Here is a 12,756-nt window from a genome sequence, read left to right on the forward strand (position 1 = left end):
TAGTTTTTTAAATCAATTAATTGATGTAGCAACACTAGAAGCATTTGAATTGCCACTGTTTATGAAGTGTTACATGAATAAACCATCCTTCCCTTTCCTTGATAGCAGCTAAACTGAGAGAAAGAGCCAGACACCGAGAGACACACAGCCCACCCCCAACAAACATTAGCCATCAACAGCTCTCAAACTGCTCATTTACTTTAATTTACTTAATGAGCTTGTGACCAGTACAACAAATCACACCCATGAGTCATCGGTGGAAGTGTGTGTGTGTGTGTGTGTGTGTGTGCGTGTGTGTGTTTGTGTCTACATTCATGTCATAACTTATCCAGAACACATCACTCGTGCTTAAAAGTGAAAGTGTGTATAAGTGTATGTGTGGATCTGTTTTAAAGGCTTTGCTTGTGAGCAGGAGAGAGGAAAAGAGAGAGAGAGAGAAAAGAGGGAATGCATGCGTGCCTGTATGTGTGTACTGAGCTGAGGTGGTGGTCTACCTTTGGGTCCTCAGGAAAGATGTTATCAACCAAGCGTTTGTAACGTGGCCGACAACGGCCACAGCATCCACATACACCTGTCAGGAGAGAGCACACATAGATGTTTCATAGACCTTAGATTAAGACCAGCTCAAGGTTAACTTCAAAGAACCATGTTCTAGGGTTCAAAGGTCATTAGCATATGCGGCATCATCCATCCTAAAGGAGCAGCTCAGTTCTGACAGTCACATGGAACATATGGATATGCATATTAAACAGGAGTATGCATATTAATTATGAATATACATATTCGAAAGAACAGTTTTGAAGCTACTGTAAATAATTTAGCCTAGCTGCCAGGAGCATTGCTGAGGCAGGAGATACCAACCCCACACGCTACCCAAACCACAAGCTACCAAACCTGCACACTTCCCAAACTACAAAAACCCGCACACTACCCAAACCCACACACTACCAAAATGTGGGTCTTGGGGCATTACAGGAGGGTTTAGGGGTATTAAACATTGATCTGATGGCACGATTGCTTTGTGAGCAAGAGGTCCTGGCCTCAAGCCCCAAACAAGTCCATGATGAAAGAAGGAAACAGTTGCAGCTTTTCAAAATTTGCTATCACCAGTTTCCTTTTGAGGGTTAATGAAGTGTTCTCTCAACAAATAAATGTATTCCTGCTTTGTTCATGTTTTTTTATTTAACACAGCCACTGTCTGTGACCATCAAAAGCTCATGACGATTTAAGCTACCATTATATGAACTTGTAACAATCATTTGCATGCAAAACAAAAAAGAGTATCACTGCCAATCTGATCAGTCTGGGTTGGTCCCTCTGTAACTACTCAATAAATAAAGCAAGCACATCAGTGAATCATGTCCGTGCAGCACACTCGGGTGACCTTGAAGGGCCCAGCAGCCATCTGGACAAGAGTGGACACCACAGTGACCACACACTCCGTTTCCATGAGTGAAGGATGACTGGCTTCATTATGTGCAGCTCATGAGTTAGGAGCATGTGTGTGTGTGTGTGTGTGTGTGCACATGTGTATGTGTGTGTGGACTAGGCCATGTGTGTGTGTGTGTGTAGCATGTGCTAGGCACGTGTGTGTGAAAAGTCCTCTCTGTGTGTCTGTGTGTGTTGCTCCGTCTGAATGGTTGATTAATAATTTAAGAGAAAGAAGAAATTTGAGAACATCTGACAAGCCACCATTCTCCTCTCACATTTAACACCCCCTCCCCTCTCTGGGCGCACACACACACACACACACACACACACACACACACACTCAACACACACACACTCAACACACACACACACTCAACACACACACACTCAACACACACAATTTCTGTTTATAGATAGAGTCCAAACTTGAATTCATTCACTCTTCCCCCACTGTGCGCGAGTGTGTGTGTGCCGGAAATGTGGTACTGTAAATTGAGAACTGGAAACAGGGGCTACCATTATCAACCATATGATACACTCATTGAGAAAAAGAGAGGGAGTGAGAGAGAAAAAGAGAGACAGAGAAAGAGAGAGAGCAAGTGATGGATGGGGCAGAGACAAAAGAGAAAGGCACAACAAGGATGTGCAATGCGCCCTTTACAATACTATTTATAACAGCACATTTTGACTTATTTTACTCAAACACGTCAATATCACCCCAGCACTCTCAAACACATATTGCGCAGCTGTTTTCCAGATCAGGTGTATAAACTGCTTATATTCAGCATGCTGTTGGAGTCTATGAGAAACCATAGAAGATTAAACAAGAATTACACACAGGGAGGCAGCAACCACACACACACACACACACACACACACACACACACACACACACACACACACACACACACACACACACACACACACACACACACACATTCCTGTACCCAGTATGGTAAGGATGAAGGTTCTCTCCCTGGTGCGAACATGTCTGAAGGTTCGGTCTGCTTCCGAGCGTGGCACCCGCCTGTACCTCCTCATTGCGACCCACTCACTTCTGACCCTTCCAGCAAAACTACAGGTGTTACAAGTTTGCCCTCTCCAAAACTGACCCTATGAGACTGAACGCTGTGGTGGACAGGTGAAACACAGGTTCACCCGAGACACTGACACACACTTGTACCAGATATGCCTCCTTGTTCTTCCTGCCACCAAGACTGACAGCCCCGTTGACCAATCATCTTGGTGCTCCACCTATCGACACCTGTAAGCATGACCCTATCAGGCACTGATCTTTTAGCCTCTGCCGTGTGCACCTGTATTCAGTTACATTCTCCACAGTTCACTTAGGTAAGGCACGAGAACGCTCCAGCTTAGACCTTACAACTGTATGTATCACCAAATGTACTTATGCATTTAAACCATATGAAGAAAGGTTTTCACTATGCAGAAAGCACTCCATGACATTTTCCCAAGTTAAGTAACCCATACACTCACAAACAATTTTATTAGAAAATTTACAATTTCAAATTACTGACACTGCCTGTTCTGGGCCACACAAAAGCAGAAGCCATGTGTAGGTATTTTGATATACTATTCTATTCTTATAGGATGATTTAAGTTCACCACTCTACTGTGAGAAGGTTTTTCTGAGGGGTGAAATTAAACCAACATGACAACTTGTGTTATCAAATGAATACACTGTACTGTGCCATCTATTCATTCATGTATATCAAATGAATATAACTAATTAACAATGTTTGGTCTGAGGTAGAATTTGAACCCAAGAAACTCAAAGCATATACCAGTGTGTGCATGTTCATGACTGAACTCACATACATGAATAAAATCCTTATTTGGCTGATGGAGAGCAGACACCACACCGAGTTTTAACCATCAAGTTAATCCATCAGCAAGTCTTGAAACTGTACATGCATGGTGGTGGTGGTTGTGTGTGTGGTGTTTAAATGCTGAATTTGTTTTACAAATGTGGCAAGGTTATCTGTATAGCACTACAACAGAAAGACATCCCCAAGAGTGTTCCCAGTGAGCAATTAATGGTAAACGTTGTGTATGGACAGACAACCTCAAAGGAAGTAAAACAATATATGAGTGAATCAGCTGTTGTAGCCTGTGACTGATGAAGCCGCTGGACATAACAGAAGCAGAGTGAGGAACTATGACACCATCTAACAACCTTGGATTGCGCAAGCAATTTAATTCTCGTTTTCAGTTTGCAGATTGTGCATAACGTTCAACGTTTCACACCCGTGACACGACGGTGAACAAAGCAAGCACTCCCTCCGAGTCTCCCTCCCTGTTCTCGCTGTTATCATTCCCAGAGAGTCAGAGCAATAGTCAGAGCAAAAAGTGTTAATAGCAAAATCAGGATTACTTTCTCTCTCACACACACTCTTACCAGCGTTAACGCTGTGCTAGTCCATACCTGCATGAATAGAGTGGGTGCTTCTCTCTTCCTCTCTCTCTAATGCTATGACCTCTCCACGGCTCTCATCCCTACAGTACCCACCCCCAGCATGGACGCATGCACCGGGTGCTTCAGGCCTCCTTCAACCCTCAGCTGCACTACCATATGAAACACAGAACCTGAGACCGAGCGACCAAAGTCTTGGTGCCGGTCACCTTCCCGTGACAGCTGCCTGCACGGCAGGTCCGGCCCTGCCATCGCTGCCATTCACAGTGCAGGCAGCCAAAGGCACTTAGCAGGACATGGCACTGCGTTCCAACGGTTGACGCCACACCTCTCAGCTAGTGCGAACATGCCAACACGCGCACACACACAGTCACATGCATATTTGCATGTAGATTTGTACATATACAAATGTGCACACATCACATACTTTTCACAAAAAGGCACAAGTACCAACTAATTATCTTGATTAAAAGACAAATACTGGTAATACAAAGTTAATGAAATTAAATTCTGTTCAAAACAAAATGAAATGGGTTTAATAACCACTAATAGTGACTGTTTGTAACAAACACACACACACACACACACCTGTAAGCCTTGATATTTTTTGTTCTGAAACCATCATTAGAATCAGTTTTCTTCCTCATCCCCAACAGCCAATAAAAAGATCATGTCTCCAAATGCAAGGTGGCCAAGAATGTTTCACAACTAAAGACATTTAGGCCCACATCTCAAAGTGATCTGTGTGTGTTTGTGTGTATGTGAACCAGTGAGAACAAGACCGAGAAAGAATGAGTAAGAGAAAACTTAAATCTTCAGAAAACAACTAGAAAATAATACAAACAGAAAATAATCTATTATGAAATTGCAATTGTGATATTTGCATTGAATTAAAAACATGCTGATGAACTCTTGATATGAATGATTAAATTAGAGTAGTTGTTAGATCACAAAACAGAAAAGTAATCAAAACTGAACACTCAACTGTTTTAATCAGAAAGCATGCTCTATGCTTCGCATCATTCTGTTCCATCAAAGATTACTATCTCCTACAACACCTTGCTCACTCCCATTTCTCTTTTAGTCTCCCTATCTCTCTCTCTCTCTCACACACACACACACACACACACACACACACACAAACACACACAAACACACACACACACACACACACACACACACTCGCACACACACACTCGCACCCACACACTCGCACCCACACACTCGCACCCACACACTCGCACCCACACACACGCACCCACACACACGCACCCACACTCACACACCCACACTCACACACACACACACACACACACACACACACACACACACACACACACACACACACACACACACACGTTCTGATTTCAAGGATCTTGGACCTTCCTAGTCATGCAGATTTCCAGGGGGGTGTAATTTAGGACATTTTTTCCTCATAAATGACACAAATTCTGCCTCTTTGTTGTTTTATAATTTACAAATTAACTATTTGTTTTATATATTGTTTCATATGGTAGCCTATTTATTTATTTATTTGGTGGACGAGCACAGAACGATCCCTTCCAACTTTGGGTTGAGCCTTTTTCGAATACACCCAAGTTACATCATCAGCTAAGCATCACAGGACTTGCCTTGTTTGTAAACAGGTGTGTCAGAGCGGTAAACATGCAGGAATATGTACTCCTCTACACTAGGCCTTCACAAGAACGTGAGCCTGCAGTGTATAGGAATGAACGTGATCACAAATGTCCATTATAGCATTGTAATACCAGCATGCTTTCTATATTCACATAAAAATAGAATAATCAAAAGGCAATAGAATCAAATAATAAAAATTCAGCATCTTGTGAGAGCCTACACCTTTTCTTAAAGGCTGCTGCAGTCAAGGCAGGATGTCTACACTTTGTCTTTGGATGTGACAAAGTCACATGTAAGCTAAGAAAAAATGAAATGAAATGAAAGGTGCTTCAAACAGGTGCCATACATAGCAGGATGTGAATGAAGGCAGCAATCTAGCACCAAGGGACTGTGCTTGTCCCTAAAACATAAGTGGAGCAGGGCACAGTTCACCTGGAGCAACAGAAAGTGTCATCAGCCTGCAAGTGACCAACCGCTCTGGGTCACCACTCAACTATACTGCCAATACTGCCAATGCACTGACACAATTCAGTTGGAAAGACCACACTGATTTCAGATAAGTGTCCAAAGGCCTTTGGCCTGGCACATCCACTTCAGTGATACACACACTGTAACTAAAGCATCATCGCGATGTTTCTGCATAACAAACACATGCACGCACTGAAATGTCTAGGAGCTCTAAAGAAAGTACAACTTGTTATTATCATTTGCCTGCTGTCTTCCTCCCTAACATGTGAAGATTCAATACACCTTGTTCTTGATAACAAGTGAGCTGTAATGTAAATGAACACAGAAATGCAAAACAATTATATATAGATATCTGCAACATAATGCTTTAATATTACAAATAGGACACAGCTGTACAAACCAAAAGAGGAAGGAAGAAGGTCTGACAATGATTAATATTTTTTATTATAGAAGAAGAACCAGACCTGTGAGAGAGACTGTTGACTATGCTTCTTACCTTTTTCAAAACCACAACAAGGCCAGGTTATGCCTTCTTATTGGCAACGTATTCACTTAAGATACTCCAAAAGTGGTAAAAAAAAAACACTTGTTTGGCTTTGTATAATAATTGCATCCATAAATGAGTTAAAAACCAAAGCTGTGTTACTAGCAGTGAGTGAATATAAAAACTGTTGCACCTCTTACCAGCAGGCATTCTTCTGCTCGTACGCCGTAGATCTTTTGACTCGCTGCGATTGAGTCTTCCAGGAGACGCAGGACCTGTTATTCGGATTATCCGAAAGCGTACACAACCTCACCGATGCCAGCTCGACTCGTGACGCTAATAAAGATAAAAAAAACTAAATTAATTTCGCCCGTGAAGCATTCAAACACACCGTACCGGAGACGTTTATTTCAGAGACGTGTTCACCGTATCACCTGCATTCTGACACTGTCGGTGCCTAGCTAACTAGCTTAGCTGCAACACACCTCGCTTTTGTGATATGTTCAGGACACACACTTGTATGTCATTGCGGTCTGTGACTGAAAGCGCTCGAAGTAATTAAACTTCACGAAATAGTGTGCGGCGAATACCTGTGGACGCACGGAGATTAACCCTTAAGATTAGCGCTTCCTGTTTTACACTGCGTTACGTGGAAGTAAAACACGGAAGTGGGAGTAGCTCCCTGAGTAAAAAAAAATCAACACGAGTCTAATTTGTGTGTCACTTTTAAGACAAAAATTCTCCTTTTGCAGATGCATGCCGTATTAAGGGCTGACAGGTGAAATATTAGCAGCGTATACCTACCAGACAGTTGTGAGAAAAAAGTTTTCATGAGTTAGTAGGTAGTCTGTTTTTGGAAGGTCCTCTAAGCGACGTGGTTTGGTTGATTTGGTTCCTGCTTCTACAACCCTTCGACTAGCTGCATTTCTCTAGGATATGAACTTGAGACGTGCACCAGCAAAATGAATAAGCAGTTTCTCTCTCTCTCTCTCTCTCTCTCTCTCTCTCTCTCTCTCTCTCTCTCTCTCTCTCTCTCTCTCTCTCTCTCTCTCTCTCTCTCTCTCTCTCTCTCTCTCTACCCCTACACGCAGATAAGATATCTAACAAGATAATAATCGTTATTTCTTAAACCCAATCCGAGTGCAGGTGCAGTAAACTATCTGTTAGATGCCTCTCTGTGACCTCTTCTAAAAGGTTGAGATCAGAAAGAAGAATCATTCAATTCACAGAAACTGAAGATGGGAATACCACTGAAGTAGCTGTGTGTGTGTGTGTGTGTGTGTGTGTGTGTGTGTGTGTGCGTGTGTGTATGTGTGTGCGCGCTCGCGTGTGTGTTTGGGTGAATAGGAGGGGCAGTATTAAGCTTAGGCTATTTGAGCTCAACAGAATTATATGTGATTAAGAGATTCCACCCTACAGATGGCAGCATCTGTTAACACACACACAAACACACACACACACACACACACACACTTACAGAGATAGAGAGAGAGAGAGAGAGAGAGAGAGAGAGATGAAGGTTGGGAGAGAGAAGCATACTATTTTCTCCATTTAACACACTATTAAAACACTGTCACACATATTTGACATATTGTAGCATCCCACAGAGAATACTGAGAAGTGAGAGCTTTGCTCGTGCATTTTCAACAGTAAACTGTCAGACATAATATAATCCTATTTCCCTCTCTTGCTGTTAACTAATTATCACAGTAGTAAACACCCACTCTCATCCTCACCAAGTCTTTGTGAATAATTTTAGCACCCTTTCTTCACCGTTAAAACTATACTAAAACTGATGTAAAATGTAATAAATGTTTAAGAAACATGTAATACTACTTAATTAAGTGTGCCACTAAAAATGGGTAAGGACAAGATTGGAGTTTTAGGTAGAAAGTTTTACTTTAAAAAGTTGTCTGATGGATTTCTGGAGAAAACTAAGTAATCTGCATAGTTAGCAAATCTGAATTTAATTACCATGGAAGTAATTAATCTTTGACATACCACCTCAAATCAAAACACCCCACCGAAACTCCTCAGGGCCTCATCAGTTTACATTACAGGAATGTGGTACTCATGGACGGAAATCGAAACCTGTAAGTGAGAAGGTAACTGCAGATTTGGTTAACTGAATAGATTAAATGATAATGAAAATGACAGACATGTTATAATCTACCCTCAAGAGGAAATATAATTTCAAGAATGCACACTTTGTATGAAAGCGCTAAAGCACGAAGGATGAACATGCTTGAACAAGCAAAATGTGTCTCACGGGACCACTGAGCTTCTATAAGGAATGACAACTAGGGCATTACTGCGTACTTCATTGAAAATGAATGGAAGATGCAGTCGTTTGAACTAACTATGAGTAAAACAGAAACACAACACTATACAGAAGCATGTGTTGATTATTTTGTGGATGTCACAGAAGAATGGAATATCACAGGAAAACTTGGCATCACACTTGGCACTGACAGTGCTCGTAACATGGTTGCAGGTGTGAGGTTACTTCCATTTGAACACTCGCCGTGCACAGCCCACAGTCTGTAACAAACAATCACGGTTTCACTTCGCATCAGTGGATTTGAAAGTGTTCTGGCTATAAATTGCAAGATTGCCAAATATTTTAAGCACAATCCAAAAAACTTGCATTAAGTAAGAGAGCAACATCAGACAGAAGAAGAATCACTCGTTCAGGACATAACAAGATTTCTACTCTAGAGATGGTGAAGCGACCATAACACTTGCACCAACCTCACATGGCTGAAGATTGCTCCTGCACTTGACCTTAGGTGACCTTACACTTGTATTGCACTTGTATTCGTTAATGTGAGTGTATTTAATGTGTGTCATTGTTGTGTCATTTTTGTTTTAATTTGTGTTTAACGTTGCTACACACTAATTTGCTATGCTAAGTAAATAAAATTAAGCTGATTACATTGTGTCCTGCCTCACCCCCTCACGTTAGACACAAGGTTCCTTCATAATGATATGAGTCTGTGTGATTTGAGGATACCTTGACTATTATTACAGAGTGAAACCAGAGCTCAGAATCTAACCAGGTGGACTAATTAGTTTATGCATATTGTTCATTTAAGTTAAGTCACATCTGCTTATCTGTCTGTTTACTGCAGCACAGTACATTTTTAACAATGGAATCAAAAGTATATTACAGCAGTACAAAACAGAGACATCAACCTATGGCCACTTAAGTGTCTGCATGTCTGTTCCACAATGGTTGGCTGTAAAAGTTTCTGTGCTAGTTTGCCAGTGTCAGCTTGGATAACATTTTATTAGTATGTACACCTTAAGGTAATGGAAATCCAGTTTAAATCAATTGTGTTGAGATAGAGTAGCAGAGGTCTTGAGGAAACTCATGAGCAGAACTGTGCTGTAAACTGTGGTTTGGCACTGGAACAATTAGCTTAGGTTTAGAAATCAAATGCAAAGAAAGGTGATAAAAATGATTCAATTATACTGTCGCCGTGTCTTTACTTAGCATTACTGAGACAATTCATTGTTATGCAGCCATCAATAGTGCCCCCTTGCTACATTACCTTTGATGGCGCTATATCTTTGCCAAATTTAGTAACGTGGATTATTCCAAATAAAAAGATTGACCAGGTCACAAAGGCTGAAATGATCCAGCCTGTTGTAGTCATCTGGTAGAGCAGGTAGCGGATGGTGCTAAGAAGACCAAGGTCATGGTTTCCAATTCCCAAATGGTACACACACTGCCATACTGAGAAATATGTAAAATACTCCAGATAAGAGTTTCTGCTAAATTGCGTAAGTGATTATAATCATTAATGTGGCAAGTCAAGCTTAGCAGTCAAGCTTAGCTAGTCAAGTCTTATTAGGAATAGGGTGAGATGGTGTGGGTATCAGAGGACGTGAGAGGCATAGAGAAATTAAGAGTCTTTAATTATCACGTGTTAACGTTACAGAATACTTCATCTACTATGGATCCAGCAGGATTGGCTGTGCTCCAGTCTGCCACCCGGTCTCAGGATAGAGTGTTGGGGAATCATGACCAACTCCTCCAACACCTTGGTGCAGCAGTAGAAGGTCTGACTCTGGCCATACGAAGACTAACCTCACCTGCGGATCCCACACCCACACCCAAACCACCTGCACCTCCTCCGGTGGTATCCCGTGTAGTAAGCTTATAAAAGTAAGCTTGAGTTAGCCAAATGGATCACTTTAGTCCAATTCTGTTGCAGTAATGAGATTCAGCTGTAACATATTCCCACTAATTCAAGCCAGACTTTAGTAATTGATGATCATGCATGTGCACACAGTATTTAAACAGCCTCAGCAATCATTTGTTGAAAAAGCCTCAAAATGCTGAAAGATCAAAAGGAACTAAGTCGTTATGATGACTATAAAGACATAATTACAAGGAAAGGCATATCTTGTATTAATAAAGCCAAAGAGGCTCCCGGGCAGAAAACTGCAGACAGATTAAATGTGTAAGCATATTACTTCATTGCCATCAATTCATAGCCATTTCAAAATTGTAATATTAAATCAATTATTAATCATATCCCAATTCAGAAGCAACATGAGTGGAGTGAAAAGAATGTGACAGCAGTTCAAAATGAAATCTAAAAATATACTCCAGAAAGTTAAGTGCAATTCCAGTTGGTTAGTCTATTGTGCAGGAAATTGTAAAATACCATTTTAACTAAAATACCATACCTATTGTAGAATTTATTATGTCATTCATTAACTGCATAAAATATTTTGGCGACCAGAAAGAAAACTGCTACTAATGGTGGACCTCCTGTAGCAGTCTTCACTCCTGCAGAAGAGCTCACTTCTGCAGAAGTGTTCACTCCTGTAGCATTCCTCACTCCTGCAGAAGAGTTCACTCCTGCAGAAGTGTTCACTCCTGTAGCATTCCTCACTCCTGTAGAAGTGTTCACTCCTGCAGAAGAGCTTGTTTTAGAGCAAAACAGTAGTTGCCCCGTCATTGTAGGAATTGAGGGAGAAACATCATATGATCCTGTCTGTCCCCATGAAACACAGCCTCATGTTAAAGATAGGTTTTACATTTTTGTTCTTATAGGTTACATCATACATTGTAATTGTATACTCGAGGGCTTAATACAACACAGTATATACTATTTTGGACCTCCTGTATTTGGCAATGATGTGTGCACCATAAACCAGCCATTTCTTATGATTGTACCCAGAGGGCATTTAACATTTAGATGTCTAATTTGTTATTTGCAGGGGGAGATTGCAACACCATCCAGGATGTTGCAGGAGGATGATGGCACAGTTTCAACCTGTTCAGAAAGGCCAGCTGTAAGGAGTGTGTCTGAGTATCTGTCTGTTGATGTGCTGTCTGATCTCATAATTTGTGCTGTTTCTAAAGGAAATGGAAGAACTAAGAGAAGGCCATTAGGCCTCCACCTCCAGAGGCCTCACACCTCTGCTGCACCAAATAAAAAAAATGGAGGAAGATGTGAGTCGTAGCAAATACTTGGATGAACCACCAGCGTGATATCTCTGCCTGGGTGGCACCTCTGACTGTGCCCATGTGCCAGCTACAGGATCATCAACCGGGAGCCATCCTTCACGGATGTTTCGCTCCTTTAATCCCGGAACATCTCTGGATGGTGGAGTGGCGATTGGAGCATTTCCCTATTACCCCCTGCAGCTGGTCATAGGATCCTTGTTTCCACCACTGTGCATCCTTCCTGTAGAGTCAGAGCCAAACGCTCCCCTGCTCTGCTTCTTTGATAGCGTCTCTGATGGACCTCTTCAGCCTAGTGCCTCTGATATCCAAGGACTTCAAGAGACGCTGGACAGATATCCTTGCATAGCCTCTACACCCAACCTCCAATAGGAATGTTAATTCCCTCCATTCAGCCCCAGATCACACGTACTGCGTATTTGACCTTCTTCCTCTCGAAGGCAGATTCGATTCCTTCCTCCCATGAAACAGTCCATGACGACAGTCTTGGTGAGGGAAGACCAAAGTAAGATGTCAGGCCGCAGGGAGGTTTGGATGATCTCTTGAAGGAACCTAAGCTGCTGGTTGAGGTCTGCTGCAAGAGCCCCTTCTGCTCCTGTTGTCAATAGAGACCATGTCCTCAAGGTCTTGAATGGGTGATGGTGAAGGTACTGGGCTGGCCTTGTTTGCCTCAAGCCTGCATGCCTCCAGGAATTCTGCCAACTCACGCAGGACCCAGTCATGCCACCACCTGTGTCAGTGCTGTCCTACAACTGGAAAGTATGTGCTGCCCAATAGGGTTTTGGGAGTGGCATGGCTGGCAGCTCTCCTCCGTGCCAT

At 42.1% G+C, this 12,756-nt stretch overlaps 1 protein-coding gene across 6 annotated transcripts in view; it reads right to left on the reverse strand.

The window, feature by feature from the left end:
- efr3a (EFR3 homolog A (S. cerevisiae)) overlaps positions 1–7,422 on the reverse strand; it is a 35,827-nt gene extending 28,405 nt beyond the window's left edge. The window contains exons 1-3 of one of the 6 annotated variants that reach the window (XM_076980927.1): positions 7,260–7,422; positions 6,656–6,791; positions 495–571 (exon numbers count right to left, since the gene is read on the reverse strand). In XM_076980927.1, coding sequence (XP_076837042.1) covers positions 495–571; positions 6,656–6,665 — 87 coding nt within the window. In that variant the 5' untranslated portion in view covers positions 6,666–6,791; positions 7,260–7,422. Of the gene's footprint in view, positions 1–494; positions 572–6,648; positions 6,792–6,889; positions 7,132–7,259 lie in introns of those variants that run through there. The other 5 variants (XM_076980925.1, XM_076980926.1, XM_076980924.1 and 2 more) reach the window with 5 other exon arrangements.
- Positions 7,423–12,756: the final 5,334 nt, after the last annotated feature.

Source organism: Brachyhypopomus gauderio, chromosome 19 (genome assembly GCF_052324685.1).
Source record: "Brachyhypopomus gauderio isolate BG-103 chromosome 19, BGAUD_0.2, whole genome shotgun sequence".
NCBI lineage: Eukaryota > Metazoa > Chordata > Actinopteri > Gymnotiformes > Hypopomidae > Brachyhypopomus > Brachyhypopomus gauderio.